This window comes from Dendrobates tinctorius, unplaced genomic scaffold (assembly GCF_039654945.1).
Source record: "Dendrobates tinctorius isolate UK_male_01 unplaced genomic scaffold, ASM3965494v1 ptg000099l, whole genome shotgun sequence".
Lineage (NCBI taxonomy): Eukaryota > Metazoa > Chordata > Amphibia > Anura > Dendrobatidae > Dendrobates > Dendrobates tinctorius.
The window spans coordinates 7,985,826-8,001,871 of record NW_027361767.1 but is presented as its reverse complement, the minus strand read 5'-3'; the positions used below and the strand labels follow the sequence as shown (position 1 = coordinate 8,001,871).

Here is a 16,046-nt window from a genome sequence, read left to right as displayed (position 1 = left end):
CCTGTCAGCATTGTCAGTAGACAGGTGGCTGCACTTATCTGTTATAATTCAACCAGCGGCACTAAAAACCCTCTCTGACAGAACACTAGCAGCAGGGCAGGCCAGGACCTCCAAGGCATAGAGAGACAGTTCATGCCCCATATCCAGCTTGGATACCCAATAATTAAAAGGCACAAAGGAATCCTGGAGGATGTTTGTACAATCTGCAAGGTTCTCCCTCATCATCTTCCCAAACATTGCACTTCTTGTGACACCATCCCTTGCCTCTGTGGCGGCACGATGTGAGGGTCTGGGAAAACTGTCCGGGAGCTTTGCCATTGTTCCTCTGCCTGAGCTGCATTGGACTTTTGTCTCTCCCGCTTGGACTCCTTGGCTGTACAACAAACTCTGGCATCTACTGCCAGTGTTCTCATATATGAATTTTTTCAGTAATTCCGCTACAAGGGCCATAGAATCATAGAATCATAGAATCATAGAATCATAGAATCGTAGAGTTGGAAGGGACCTCCTGGGCCATCTGGTCCAACCCCCTGCTCAAAGCAGGATTCGCTAAATCATCCCAGTCAGATGTCTGTCCAGCCTCTGTTTGAAGACTTCCATTGAAGGAGAACTCACCACTTTTTGTGGCAGCCTGTTCCACTCATTGATCACTCTAACTGTCAAAAAGTTTTTTCTAATATCTAATCTGTGTCTCCTCCCATTCAGTTTCATCCCATTGCTTCTAGTCTTTCCTTGTGCAAATGAGAATAAAGTTGATCCTTCTACAATGTGACAGCCCTTTAGATATTTGTAGACAGCTATTAAGTCTCCTCTCAGTCTTCTCTTTTGCAAACTAAACATTCCCAAATCCTGCAACCTTTCCTCATAAGACAGGGTTTGCAGACCGGTCACCATTCTGGTCGCTCTTTTCTGATCTTGCTCCAGTTTGTTGATGTCTTTTTTAAAATGTGGTGCCCAAAACTGGACACAATATTCCAGATGAGGTCTGACCAAAGAGGAGTAGAGGGAAATAATGACTTCACGTGATCTAGACTGTATGCTTCTGTTAATACATCCTAGAATTGCATTTGCCTTTTTTGCTGCTGCATCACACTGTTGACTCATATTCAGTCTGTTATCTATTAGTATACCCAAGTCATTTTCACATGTACTGTCACTTAGCCCTATTCCTCCCATTCTATATATGCTTTTTTCATTTTTATTGCCCAGATGTAGTACTTTGCATTTCTCCCTGTTAAAAACCATTCTGTTAGTTGCTGCCCACTTCTCCAGTTTATTTAAATCTTTTGATGTACCATCTGGTACATCATAATTTTTGTACCCCTCTCTGCCTCTAGAAGAAGAGATTGAAAGTTTCCCTTGTAGCGTGGGTCTAGAAGTGTCAACAACCAGTAATGAGTGTCCCCGAAAATGTTTATAATGCGACGGTCACGGGACACGCAGCGCAACATAAACTCAGCCATGCGTGCCAGACTACTAACAGGCAAGACTTCCGTGTCTTCACCAACAGGACGACTGACCATGGTGTCATCCTCATCCTCTTCCTCACTGTCCTCAGGCCATCCCCGCTGAACAGACGGTATAACAGCTATGCTTGTAGTACTGTCTATAGCACATGAAAGTAGCTCCTGTTCTTCCTCCTCCTCATTGTCTACCAATCCACGTTGCGACAACATGTGGCTGGGCTGAGTGTAATCTCCCTGTATTGTTCCTTTGCCCATGTCCTCGTGCTCTGCCTGCAATGCATCATCTTTAATTGTTTGTGAGCAGAGATTTTCAGAAGACTGAGAAGCGGGATGGTGACACTAATGATGGCGTCATCGCCGCTCACCATCCTGGTGCAGTCCTCAAAGTTCTGTAGGATGGTACATATGTTTGACATCCATGTCCACTCCTGAGGTCTTATGTGTGGAGTCGCAACTGAATATCGACGGCCTTGTTGATGCTGGTAGTCAACAGCTGCCCTCTTCTGCTCACAAATCTTTTCCAACATATGCAGTGTAGAGTTCCAATGCGTGGGGCCATCACACACCAGTCGATGGGCCGGTAGATGCAAGTGCTGCTGAATCCGGCAAGTGCGGCTGAAGCTGTAGCTGACTTTCTAAAATGGGCAGACAGACAGCGTACCTTCACGTAGATCCGGAAGCTCTGGGTAGCTTTTGAGAAAACGTTGAACCACGAGGTTAAGCACATAAGCCAGGCAAGTTACGTGGGTGAGCTCACCTTGCCTCAGAGCCACCACCAGGTTCTGGCCATTGTCACACACGAACAGGCCTGGCTGTAGGTTCAGCGGTGTCAGCCAAATATCTGACTGCTCTTTTAGCGCTGTCCACAACTCTTCTGCATTGTGCGGTTTGTCACCTATGCAGATTAGCTTCAGTACAGCCAGTTGCCACTTGGCTGAGGCAGTGCTGCAGTGCTTCCAGCTTCTGACTGATGTGTTCATTTCAGAGATGGAGGCTGAAGAAGAGGAGGAGGAGAAGGAGGTGCAGGAGCTGTAGACTGTGGGGGCAACCCTGATTGACGTAGGGCCCGCAATCCTCTGCGTGGGGAGGATATGTTCCATTCCAAGGTCCAACAGGGTCCCTGTTTGGTAGTGTAGTGTAGTATAGTTTCCACTATATTAACCCAGTGTGCCATCAGTGAGATGTACCATCCCTGCCCACAGGCACTTGTCCATGTGTCTGTGGTTAGGTGGACTTTCCCAGTAACAGCATTGTTGAGGGCACGGGTAATGTTGTGGGACACATGCTGGTGTAATGCAGGTACGGCACATTGGGAGAAATAGTGGCGACTTGAGACCGAGCACCTTGGGACGGCCACAGCCATCAGGTTGCAAAAAGCTTCCGTCTCAACGAGCCTAAAAGGCAACTTTTTGAGCGCAAGCAGATGAGAAATGTGTGAATTATGTACTATGGCCTGTGAGGCATTGGCTGTGTATTTCCGCTTGCATTCCAATGACTGGGGTATAGACAGCTGAAGGCTGGGCTGGGACAAGGACGTGGACGGGCTTGATGATGGTTCTTGTTGACAGTGGGCAACAACAGGTGCAGGGCCCGAGGCATCTTCACAGGCACGGTGGACTGGGGATTGACTTGGTGCGAAACAGTGGAAGAAGCAGTGTTGTCACCTGCAGACAGTGTTCCTGGAGTCTGGGATTTGGCCCACAAAGTCGGGTACTTTGCTGCCATGTGCCTAATCATGCTGGTGGTGGTCAGGCTGGTAGTTTTGCTACCCCTGCTGATGCGGGCATGGCAAGTGCTGCAAAAGGCCTGTTTGGGGTTATGAGCAGAGTCTTTAAAAAATAACCAGACTCGGGAAGATCTAACCGAAGGAATGGCCACTTCCGTCCTGTTGGTGTTACGGGGAACGGATGCATACCTTCTGTCTGCGGCCACCACACTGCTTCTTTCTGCCTGTTGGGGTACTATGCCTCCCTCCCCATGTGTGCTGCTTTCCTCACTCTGCATGTCCTCCTGCCAGGTTGGGTCAGTCACTATGTCATCCACCACCTCGTCGTCAGGTGACCGTTGCTGCTAAAAGATTTGTACATCGCTACATGGAATATTATCTTGCCCGGCTTCAAGTGGAGCGGGCGAGAGGCACGAATCTCCAAATGGATAACTGAACAGATCTTCAGAGTGTTCGAGTGTAGTATCACTTGTCTCAGAGCACTCGGCATGGTGGGAGGAAGGAGGATCAGGGTGAGTAGTATCCGGTCCACACTCACGGCTACTCAGACTTGACCGTGTGGAAGACATACTGGTGGTAGTGGTGGCTAAGTGACTGGAAGCATTATCCGCTATCCAACCAACAACCGTTTCACACTGCTATGGATTCAATAGTGGTGTGGTGCGGTCCCCTAGAAACTGGGACAGGAAGGTCGAGCGTGCAAATATGGGTCTTTGCTGTGGCCCACTTTCTGCTTGCACTATCAGCATCTCGTCCACTTCACCGTCCCTTGCCCCTTGCTCATTTTAAATGGGACTACTGAAATATTTGAAAACCTCAATACAAATGGATTTCTTGGGAGAAAAATTAGATGTGATAAGTATGCCTGCAAAGCAAAGAATTTTCCACCACAGATTATTATTATTATTATTATTTATTGTTATAGACCAGGCCTCAGCCTGAGATAACAGACTGTATTAATATTTTATTATTTTTTGGATACAAAAGACTGCTGGATATAATGACTGTGACAGCCAGGCCAAAAAAAGTAAACCAAGGTAAACTGGCCAAACTTTTACCACGTACAGATAAGAGCTGGCACAAAGATACTGCACCAAAAAATGGGTGGCCTTTTTTTTGGCTTAAATACTGCTTTATTTAAGCAAAACTAACAGCCGAGCAAAAAAGAGAAAAAAGCCGTAAACTGGCCAAACTTTCACAACGCACAGATAAGAGCTGGCATGAAAATATCACATCAAAAAATGGGTGGCCTGTATGGGTTTTTCTGGCCTAAATTCTGCTTTATTTAAGCAAAACTAACAGCCAGGCAAAAAAGAGAAAAAAGCCGTAAACTGGCCAAACTCACCAGGCACAGATAACAGCTGGCACGAAGATACCACACCAAAAAAATGGGTGGCCTGTATGGTTTTTTTGTGGCCCAAATACTGCTTAATTTAAGCAAAACTATCAGCCAGGCAAAAAAAGAGAAACAAGCCATAAACTGGCCAAACTTTCTCCACGCACAGATAACAACTGGTACGAAGATATCGCACCAAAAATGGGTGGCCTGTATGATTAGTTTGCAAAAGAGAAGACTGAGAGGAGACTTAATAGCTGTCTACAAATATCTAAAGGGCTGTCACATTGTAGAAGGATCAACTTTATTCTCATTTGCACAAGGAAAGACTAGAAGCAATGGGATGAAACTGAATGGGAGGAGACACAGATTAGATATTAGAAAAAACTTTTTGACAGTTAGAGTGATCAATGAGTGGAACAGGCTGCCACGAGAATTGGTGAGTTCTCCTTCAATGGAAGTCTTCAAACAGAGGCTGGACAGACATCTGACTGGGATGATTTAGCGAATCCTGCTTTGAGCAGGGGGTTGGATCAGATGGCCCAGGAGGTCCCTTCCAACGCTACAATTCTATGATTCTATGATTCTATGATTTTTTGTGGCCCAAATACTGCTTAATTTAAGCAAAACTAACAGCCAGGCAAAAAAGAGAAAAAAACCTAAACTGGCCAAACTTTCAGCACACACAGATATGATATATGCAATGCTCTATATACACACATACAGTGCCTGCAGGCCTTGCACTGATGTGTATACAGCGACGTACACTTCCCTGCCTGCCTAACACTGGAACTTATATACTTCAGAATTAGTCCTTACAAGGACTGTTGGTTTAACTGGATGTGAGTATTTAGGATTGTAGACCCCACACTAACTGAGAAATGCCCAATTCTGACCCTGTCAAGGCAGCTGCTCTCCCTACACTCTCTGAATCCGGAGCTGAATGCACCGAGAAGGGTGGCGTCCGGTCCCTTATACCCCTGATGATGTTGTGTGGCCAGCCAATCCCTGCACGACCACAAGAAAGATGGCTGCGGCGTTTCATGGCCTGGCAGAAAATCCCTGCACCGTGATTGGGTCTCTAAAGTCCGCCAAAAATGCTGGGTGGAGGTGGGTTCCCGACGAGTAATCCCGGAAATACTCAGTGCTCTCCGAGTACCCCGAGCAGTGATACTCGGGCGAGTACCGAGTAGTGGCGAGACCGTTCGCTCATCACTACTTTCTAGTCATATTTTTGGGAGACAGAATGAACAAAAACCAGCAATTCAGAAAATTTTTGGGGAGGGATTTTTTTATTGCCGTTCCATGTGCGGTAAAATTGATAAAGCAGCTTTATTGTTCAGGTCAGTACGATTACAGCGATACCACATTTATATCTTTTTTTATGTTTTGGTGGTTTTACACAATAAAAACTATTTTATAGAAAAATGAATTGATTTTGCATCACTTTTTTCTGACAGCTATAACTTTTTTATTTTTCCGTTGACTGAGCTGTATGGCAGCTTGTTTCTTGGGGGCAAGATGATTTTTTTCAGCGGTACCATATTTATTTCCATTTGACTTTTTGATCGCATTTTATCCTACTTTTTTTTGTCGGTATGATGAAAAAGCAACACTTTCTCGCTCCATTTTTCTTTACGGTGTGCACTGGAGGGGTTAACTAGTGTGGCAATTTTAGAGTATGTGCACACGTTGCGGATTGCTGTGCGGAATTTTCTGCACGGAATCTGCATCTCTTGGCAGAATCCGCAGGTCAAAATCCGCTCGTATTTTATACGGATTTCCTGTGGATTTATTGCGGATTTTGTACGGATTTGGCATGCGTTTTTTCACCTGCGGATTCCAATATTGGAATGGGTGTAAAAACGCTGTGAAATTCGCACAAAGAATTGACATGCTGCGGGGAAAAAAAACGCGTTTCCGCGCGGATTTTTCCGCAGCATATGCACAGCGGTTTTTTTTTTCCCATAGAGTAACATTGTACTGTAAATCACTTGCGGATCTGCAGCAGATCCGCAGGGGCAAATCCGCAAAGTGTGCACATACCCTTATAGGTCAGGTCATTCCAGACTCTGCGATACCAAGTATTTGTACTTTTTTGTTTTTACAAAAATATACGTATTTATTGGTTTAATATTTTTTCTTCTTTTTTTAATTATTTTGTGATTTTTTAATAGTTTTAAAACATTTGTTAACTTTTTTTTTACTTTTTTACTTGGCCCCTATATGGGACTTCAATTTTTTTTTTTCTGATCACTGGTGTCATGCATTGCAATACACATGTATTGCAATGCTTGAGACCTATTAGTTTTACACTGGTAGATCATTTATTAGACTCACTGCTGGCCGAGTTTAGTAGGCCACTGCAGCTGGCAGACCTGTAGGTCATCATGTGACCTCCGGCTGCCATGAGAAAGCTTGGCTCCCCTGTGATGTGATCATATCTCATCACGGGGGGTGTCGGAGTGGTGAGTACGGCAATGGTCTCCCTCTGCTATCATGTAAATGCCGTGATTGCGGCATATTAAAGATAACAAAGGGTTAACATAATTGGGCCTTGTCCAATCAGGTCCCGGTGATGTTACCTGTCAGAGCTAACGCTCTGTACTGGGATTGCAGGGCTTGCAGGACCCTGGGAGTCTTGAGTGCTGCAAGACCACCGCCCGTTGATAAACGTCGGCACTGCACAAACCACAAACTCTCTATAATCTCTCTACGAACTCTTAGGCAGAACACCTTGTGTATGCTTTCCTCCCTATATACGGCCTGTGTATTTAGTTTAGTAATAATGTTCCTATTTCCTTAGCTTTTCCTAGGTTTTATAGCTTAAAAGTTTATCCACATATTCTGTTATTCTTTATCAGCTTAATTCTGGACTGTGAAAATTTTCCTAAATTAAAAAAAAAAACTAAAAGTTTGTGCTTGTTCTCAAAGTGTTTACACCAAAGAGTTTAATATATGAGTTTTTAATAGCAAGCTAAATTTAAATACAACCAGCAGACATAAAATTACAAAGGAATTATCATAGTCAATATATATTAAATACAAGACATATAAAAAGAACGCATGTAGAAAAGAATAAAATAATAACTGTAAACCCCCCATAGAGCAGAACCTACATCCAGTTGAAAGTATTGAAATAATAAAAAGTCACCCATGGCGAGACCCTCTCATATAAAACTGCATAGCCCAGCTGAGTATGAAGAATCATTCTATGTATTGTATATAGCATTTGTCTAGTGTTGACTATATGCAAAATGTTGACAGATGTCCCAAAACCACATGGATATAGTATGCACCGGTACAGCTTGGCACTACTGTAGCGTAGTAGATGTGAACACTCGTGTACACCTCAGGCCTACTCATGGTTTCAGCCTCGACGCATAATGTCCAATCTGCTTTCAGCGATGTCCACGAACTACATGAGACTTGTATGACTTTCACAAAAACTTGACGTTCCACAACATGTGCCCTCATGTTCAAACGTTCTGAGTAATCCTGGTATGATTAAGCCAAAGTGTCCAGTGGACGAAACCATAATGGCTGAGTCTAAATTTGAATTTGTCAAGTGTGTTTCGGCGTAGCCCTCAACTCCTTTTTCAATGGCTTCTATGTTCCATTTACACTACTGTTTATATCGCATACTGGATTCAGAGTGCATGTTAAACAACTAGGGACAGTTTCAGGATATTGTCTGTAGCAGCTCCAGGATTGCAGGGTCGGTCAAAGAGGAATGTAACTTAGAGAATTTGAGAGGGACTAGGGACTAGGGAGATAGGTGGAACTAGTAATGATCTTTAGAACTGGGCTCTACAGATTAGCCTGGTAAGGCTTCTTTTACACTTACCCTGTTTTTGCTGGCTGTTTTTGCGGCCCCATTAGATTTCTATGGGGCTGCAAAATCGGCCCGCAAAAACTAGTCGGAGCGCCGTGTGCCGTATGACCGTGAGGGCCATATTTGCGGCCGGGAAAAAAAGATTGAGCCTGCTTAAGGACATGACCCCCATTAAAAATCAATGGGGCCGCAAAAACAATGGAAGTTTATTTTTGCGGTGCACCGTCACTTTCGGTTTTGCGGAACGCCATTTTTTTTTTGCAATACTTCTTCCATAGTATTGGAAACCTGAAAAATGCCGATCCGCAAGTTTTTTGTGGTCCGTTATTGTGGCAGACAGTGAAAATTACGGCGGTACAGCCCGCAAAATAGGCCCGCAATAACGGTTCACAAAAAAACGGTAAGTGTAAAAGAAGCCTAAGCCGGGCGCCAGCAAATATCAATCAATGAAATCTGTTCACCACAGTCAAATTCATTGCTGACTTTTAGTAGTCAAAATACTAGACTTTGTCCACCATTTCTTTTCATTGTATATACAATGTTGACAAAAATTCAGTGACACTGATGTGCTGCTTATCCGTACACGGAGACCCTCTGTCATGTGATATTTCAAGAGGAAACACCCACTTCCTCATAAAAAATGTTCCTGTTTTCTTAGCAATTCTGAGATTTCTTAGCTTGAAAGTCTGCCCATATATTCCTTAGCTCTTCTCCAAAGTAATCCTGCACTCTGACAACCTTCCTAAATTTGCAGTGGTCATAATTAAGCCTATACTTGATAAATGCACCTTTAGGGGATTCATTAAGGGGAATGTGGAGCTCATACAAACAAATTCCCATAAAAGCATCTTCAACAGGGATGACCCTAATTTCTTGCGCCAAATCATAGATTTTTTTTGCCATGTCAAGTGAAAATACATATCCAGCTCCAGAGCCATAGGGTGGGTAGGTATCATTTGGATAGATTTCCTTAGGTACATACGACTTGGAAGCCTTGTTCCTCACAGCTCTCGAATTCTCAACTAGAGCTCCTGTGAAGTAATTTGTACGAACTGGTAAGTCTGGATAAAGAACATTATGAATCAAGTAATCTACATTAAGAAACATGTCACTGTCTACCTTCAAAGCATAACTGGCAGAAGGACAGAATGTGGTCACCCACTCCATACCCATTAACGTTTTTAGGGTCAAATTGTAATAGGTGTCTATGAAGTCTTGTTGTACGATGTCCCCAAAAGTCCAACTTTCCTCCTCTAACAAATCCTGGGTTTGGTTAGGAGCAATATGAGGTAGACCCAGAAGAAAAATTTTGACCACCTCAACATCATAAATACTTTCATTACCCCATGTATCTCGGATTGTGTGTCTAGACTCAAAGTCCTGGCACCGAACAAGTACAAATATAACAAGGAAAGGCTTCCTGTTCTTGCACTTGTCCGGTTGGTTAATGAGAAACTTGTATGGAAATGGGTATGGAGGAGCCAGGGGGTGCTTGAACGCCGGGTAAGTCAAATTATTCACAGGTTTACTTCTCTCCTGTAATTTTACAAAATTTTCAATCCATTTGTTGATTATTGTTGTTTGGCTTTGGTAGTAGAAAAAGTACCCAAACACGAATATAAGGAGCAGGAAAAATGCGCTAAAAAATTTCTGGAACCAGATTTGTCCATTCATTTTCTCCTCCAAAGGTCAGTACTTCAGCAGGATTTCTGTAAAAATGAGAGAAAATGTTAAAAACAAAAGAGAAATGATGATAAAAACACTAACATTAAATTGCATCCTTCTACATTATTTACAGTTGTGCTCAAAAGTTTACATATCCTGGCCTAATTTTTGCTTTCTTGGCCTTTTTTCAGAGAATATGAATGATAACTAGAGATGGGCGACTTTGCCTTTTTTAGGGTCGAGTCGGGTTTCATGAAACCTGACAGAATAATGAGCCCCATATATTTCTCCACACAGAATAATTGGTTACATATAATGTTCCATACAGTATATGATGAGCTCCACATAATGCTACAGTATATGATGGTCCCCATGGACGATGCTCTAGTGTGTTATGGGCCAAACTAATGCTCCATATATAATGGGCCCCATTTCTAATGCTCCAGTGTATAATGTGCCCCATAGATGCTGCTTCAGCGTCTGATCTGGCCCATTTAGAATGCTCCAGTATATGATGGGCCCCATTTTGAATGAACCCAGGCATGGTATGTGAAAAGAGCTCCATGGAGAATCTGAAGTGTGTGCTGCTGCATCCTTCACTTTTGTTGTGGGTGAAGGACCCAAGGAAAGGGGTTGCTCCTGACCAGAAGCCTGCATTGATGACTCAGTGCTTGAATTTTTTTATACTTCAGAAGAGGAGGCGATAGAGCTGGAGGCTGTTTCAGCAATGTAAGCCAAAAACAGTTCCTGATGCTCCGGCTTTAAAGGCAGTCTACCTACTCCCAGAAAAGGGAGCCTTACAGGCCTTCCAGAGCTAGACCATGATGCAGGCTCAACACCTCCTGCCTTAGCTGCTATTGTGCTTTTGGCACTACCAGCAGATGCACCACCACCACTATCAGTACCAGGTGGCCCCCCCACGCCCACATCCATGGCCTCTTCCACCATACTTCCTCATGTTTTGGAAAATGGACCCAAAATACCAGCATATACACTCACTGGCCACTTTATTAGGTACACCATGCTAGTAAGGGGTTGGACCCCCTTTTGCCTTCAGAACTGCCTCAATTCTTCGTGGCAGAGATTCAACAAGGTGCTGGAAGCATTCCTCAGAGATTTTGGACCATATTGACATGATGGCATCACACAGTTGGCGCAGATTTGTCGGCTGCACATCCCTGATGCGAATCTCCCGTTCCACCACATCCCAAAGATGCTCTATTGGATTGAGATCTGGTGACTGAGGAGGCCATTTGAGTACAGTAAACTCATTGTCATGTTCAAGAAACCAAACTGAGATGATTCGAGCTTTATGACATGGCGCATTATCCTGCTGAAAGTAGCCATCAGATGTTGGGTACATTGTGGTCATAAAGGGATGGACATGGTCAGCAACAATACTCAGGTAGGCTGTGGCGTTGCAACGATGCTCAATTGGTACCAAGGGGCCCAAAGAGTGCCCAGAAAAAATTCCCCACACCATGACACCACCACCACCAGCCTGAACCGTTGATACAAGGCAGGATGGATCCATGCTTTCATGTTGTTTACGCCAAATTCTGACCCTACCATCCGAATGTCGCAGCAGAAATCGAGACTCATCAGACCAGGCAACGTTTTTCCAATCTTCTACTGTCCAATTTCGATGAGCTTGTGCAAATTGTAGCCTCAGTTTCCTGTTCTTAGCTGAGAGGAGTGGTACCCAGTGTGGTCTTCTGCTGCTGTAGCCCATCTGCCTCAAAGTTCGACGCACTGTGCGTTCAGAGATGCTCTTCTGCCTACCTTGGTTGTAACGGGTGGCAATTTGAGTCACTGTTGCCTTTCTATCAGCTCGAACCAGTCTGCCCATTCTCCTCTGACCTCTGGCATCAACATGGCATTTCCAGCCACAGAACTGCCGCTCACTGGATTTTTTTTCTTTTTCGGACCATTCTTTGTAAACCCTAGAGATGGTTGTGCGTGAAAATCCCAGTAGATCAGCAGTTTCTGAAATTCTCAGACCAGCCCTTCTGGCACCAACAATCATGCCACGTTCAAAGGCACTCAAATCACCTTTCTTCCCCATACTGATGCTCGGTTTGAACTGCAGGAGATTGTCTTGACCATGTCTACATGCCTAAATGCACTGAGTTGCCGCCATGTGATTGGCTGATTAGAAATTAAGTCTTAACACACAGTTGGACAGGTGTACCTAATAAAGTGGCCAGTGAGTGTATATGGTACTGTATCAGAAGCGTACAGCTCTAGACAGTCTAGGGAATAATAGTAAATCTCCGTATATATTTCATGAGTCATACACAGACTCTCACAGGCTCAGTATGGATTATACAATAAAATAAAAAGTTGAAAAAGGGTACAGTATCACCAGATACAAGGTATATATACTATAGTGTAAACATTCTGAATCTCTGTATATATTTGAGGAGGCAGACACAAACGCTCTCAGGCCCAGTATGGATTACCCAAGAATATGAAAAGCTGTAAATGGGTAATGTAACACAAGCGTACAGCTGTATACAGTGTTGGGGTAATCTTAAATCTCCAAATATATTTCCGGAGTAACAGACAGACGTTCACAGGCTCATTAAGGATTTTACCAGAATCTAAATAGCAAAAAAGGGTACTGTATCAGAAGCGTACAGCTGTATACAGTGTTGGCCAAATTTGAAATCTCGGTATATATTTCCGGAGTCACCCTCAGACGCTCACTCAGTCTGGGTTTGACCATAATAAAATATGTTGTAAAACAGGTACTGGATAACAAGATAGCAAGTATATATATTAAAGGGTACAATTTAAATCTCCGTATAGATAGTCCCGTAGTCACTCTCAGACACTAACTCAGTATGGATTTGACCGTAATACTAAATGTCGAACAAAGGTACTGTATAACAAGATACAAGCTGTATCTAGTATAGGGTAAAAATTGATATCTCCGATTCTCCGTATGTATAGAATGAGTAAACCACACACGCTCTGTTATGATGTGTCACCGAAGGAGGAAAAAACAAAATACCAGCTAAGTCCAGAAAAACCAGAGAGGTTGGCAGCTATCGGATTGCAGACCCCTGAACCTATCCACAACAACTAGCAGTAGCCGTGGGGGGTTCCTACGGTGCCCTAGACCCCTCGATCACAGCCGGAGAACTACATAGCCTAAAGACAGAAAGGGGAAAACTAAACTGCCCCAGAGCAGACCCCAAAGCAATAGGCAGCCCCCAACATATAATGACGGTGAAGCAAGATGAAAACACTAACACAGATAGAAAGATAGGTTGAGCAAATGATGGGGCCCAAGCTAACTACATAGGACAGGATAGGAAAGCTGCTGTCTGCCATCCGCAAAAACCCTATCAAAATGAGCCAACCGACTAATAGGAAAAACAGGCCCTGAAGTCGCTAGGCTTCAAAAGACTATATCAGCACTCAGGTATATTCTGAAGACAGAGCAAAAGATCAACAGATCAGAGACAAAAATGGAATTCAGCTCACCCCCGGCCGGGGATGGCAGAACTCCCAAAAAACAAGGCAAAACAAAAACAAAACTGAAGAGTACAAAGCAGAGCAGAAAAACTTAGCTTTGCAACCCAGGAATCAGACTGGTCTCCAAGAATCCAGCAGGAAAATCACCAGCCAGGAAGAAGGGCATCGGCAGCCTTATATCCAGTCCTCAATTCCAGCCACCCAGTCATCATCTAGCTGCCCAGGTGTTTGGTAATCAGTCTCACTACCTTCCTTCACTAGAGGAGGGAGTTCATCAGACCTCAATGGTGAAGGGAAAAATGAACTCACAACACGCTCACTCAGTATGGAAGATACCGTAATAAAAAATTTTGATCAAAGGTACTGTATCAGCAGATATCAGGTGTATCCAGTCTAGGGGTAATTGTAAATTTCTGTCTATACTTACGGAGTCAGACACAGACACTCACAGGCTCAGTATGTATTGCACCAGAATTTAAAAAGTAGAAAAAGTGAAATTTATTCGAAGCGTACACCAGTATACAGTGTTGTGGTACTTTTAAATCTTCGTATATATTTCAATCTCAGTAAGCCAGTCCCGACTCTCCGCTACTAGAAACTACATGGATACAAGTACAGATGGAAAGTCGAGTGTTTGCAGAAATATGGGAATTACTCATCGCGGGAAAACCTCCCCGTAGATGTTGCAGAGGCGATGCAGACCCTCAGTAACTGTGTCTGTGGAGACAGCGAAAACGGTTCTTTGTGAAGAAAAGATTGCTGTATCGCAGTAGCGTGGATCCCATCACTGTTACTCATCTCCATCAAATTGTGATCACAGGGAGAGATGTAGACATGGTCCTCACTGCCTATCATGATGTGTCTGGTAATTTTGGAGTGCAAAAGACAGAAGCCACAGGTCGTAGGCGATTCTATTGGATTGGCATGAGAGGAGACATTGTAAAATGGTGGCAGGATTGTCACACGTCTGTGACTATCAAAACTGTGAAAGGTGATCATAAAGCACCACTGCATCCGCTTGTGAGTTGACGTCCATTACAAATTGTAGCCATTGATCATCTGAAGGTAGGGGCCAGCAGGGCAGGCCATAGCTACATCTTAACCATCATCGATCAGTACACCAAATTTGGAGTGGCCGTCCCTGTGAAGGATTTAACTGCCCAAACTACACAGCGGTGGAGCAGGGAGAGGTAAGTATTGCAACTTGCAAGTGCTGTGGCCATGACCAAGCGGGGGGGCACACTCGTGGGCGACGGTACTGACACAGGGCCCCTCATAGTATGCTGATGTGTCTGACGATGAGTGAGTCCCCCCGTCAGAGACACTGTATTGTACTATGAGGGGCCTTGTGCCAGTGCCGTCGGCCATCAGTGGGCCCATCCACCTGTTCAGACCAATGGCACATGCCTGGGTGCGCCAGGTGTTGAACCCAGCCCTTGGGGTGGTGGGCAGCCCAGTTAGGGAGGTTTAAAAAATGGCATATGCTGATGTGTAGGCTGGACAGTCAGCAGCTGCAAATGGCGGAATTGGGCAAGTCCGAGGAAGAGGACAAAAGCGAGGCATTTTTCTGGCAACCTATGTGTCATCAGGGGAAGGTGGGACAAAATCCTTTGAAACCCATGCATGGTTCATTTTAATGAAGGTTAGATCATCAACATTTTGGGTCGACAGACGGGTCCTTTTGTCTGTCAGGATTGATCCAGCAGCACTGAAGACTCTTTCAGATAACACACTAGCAGCAGGGCAAGAGAGCTCCTGTAAGGCATATTGTGCCAATTTAGGCCAGGTGTCCAGTTTACAGGCCAAATACTCAAAGGGGAATGACCTGTGAGGGAGAACATCGATATGGGAGGAGAAGTAGTTTGTAACCGTAGTTGACAACTGCTGTCTCCTGTCACTTGCAATCGATGCACTATTAGGCCTCTTTCACACATCAGGTTTTCGCCGTCAGGCGCGATCCGGCACTTTTGACAAAAACCGGATACGGCGAAATGCAATGCCGGATCCGGTTCCCCCCCATTGACTTGCATTTGCGCCGGATGGCCATGGGTTTCATCCGGTTTTTGTGTCGCAATCCGGCGTCTGGAAAAAACGGCTACTGTAACATTTTTTGTCTCCAGCGTGTCCGGCTTTTTCACACAATGAAAGCCTATGAGTGCCGCAATGCGCCGGATCCGGCGATAGCCGTATCCGGTGGCCGGATCCGGTTTTTTGGGTCTGAGCATGCTCAGTAGCTCTGCCCACAGCACACATATATAAAAGCATGACAGTGGGACCCTCAGCCACACCCAACATGCCACCAAAGACAGCAACCAGGCGCAGGAGAAGGCAGGAGACCACTGCAGCACCATCAGCACCACCACCACCCCAAATGGAGCAAGAAAGAGAACATGCAGAACAATGCGAGGGGAGTCCAGCAGCAGATGAGAGACGGTAATTATCAAATCCCCCATTCCTCAAAACTAGGGCCATGGAATATCAACATATTCATTGGCCCTTTGTTTCTCTTTATTCAACAGCCGTCCAAGAGATGCA

The 16,046-nt window shown here is 44.5% G+C and overlaps 1 protein-coding gene across 1 annotated transcript in view; it reads right to left on the bottom strand.

Moving 5' to 3' along the window:
• Window positions 1-7,596: 7,596 nt before the first annotated feature.
• The window catches only part of LOC141099311 (beta-1,3-galactosyltransferase 2-like), a 167,032-nt gene continuing 158,582 nt past the window's right edge, over window positions 7,597-16,046 (bottom strand). The window contains exon 2 of the mRNA XM_073587549.1: window positions 7,597-10,072. Within this exon, the coding sequence (XP_073443650.1) occupies window positions 9,018-10,037 (1,020 nt within the window). The 5' untranslated portion in view covers window positions 10,038-10,072 and the 3' untranslated portion in view covers window positions 7,597-9,017. The remainder of the gene's footprint in view (window positions 10,073-16,046) is intronic.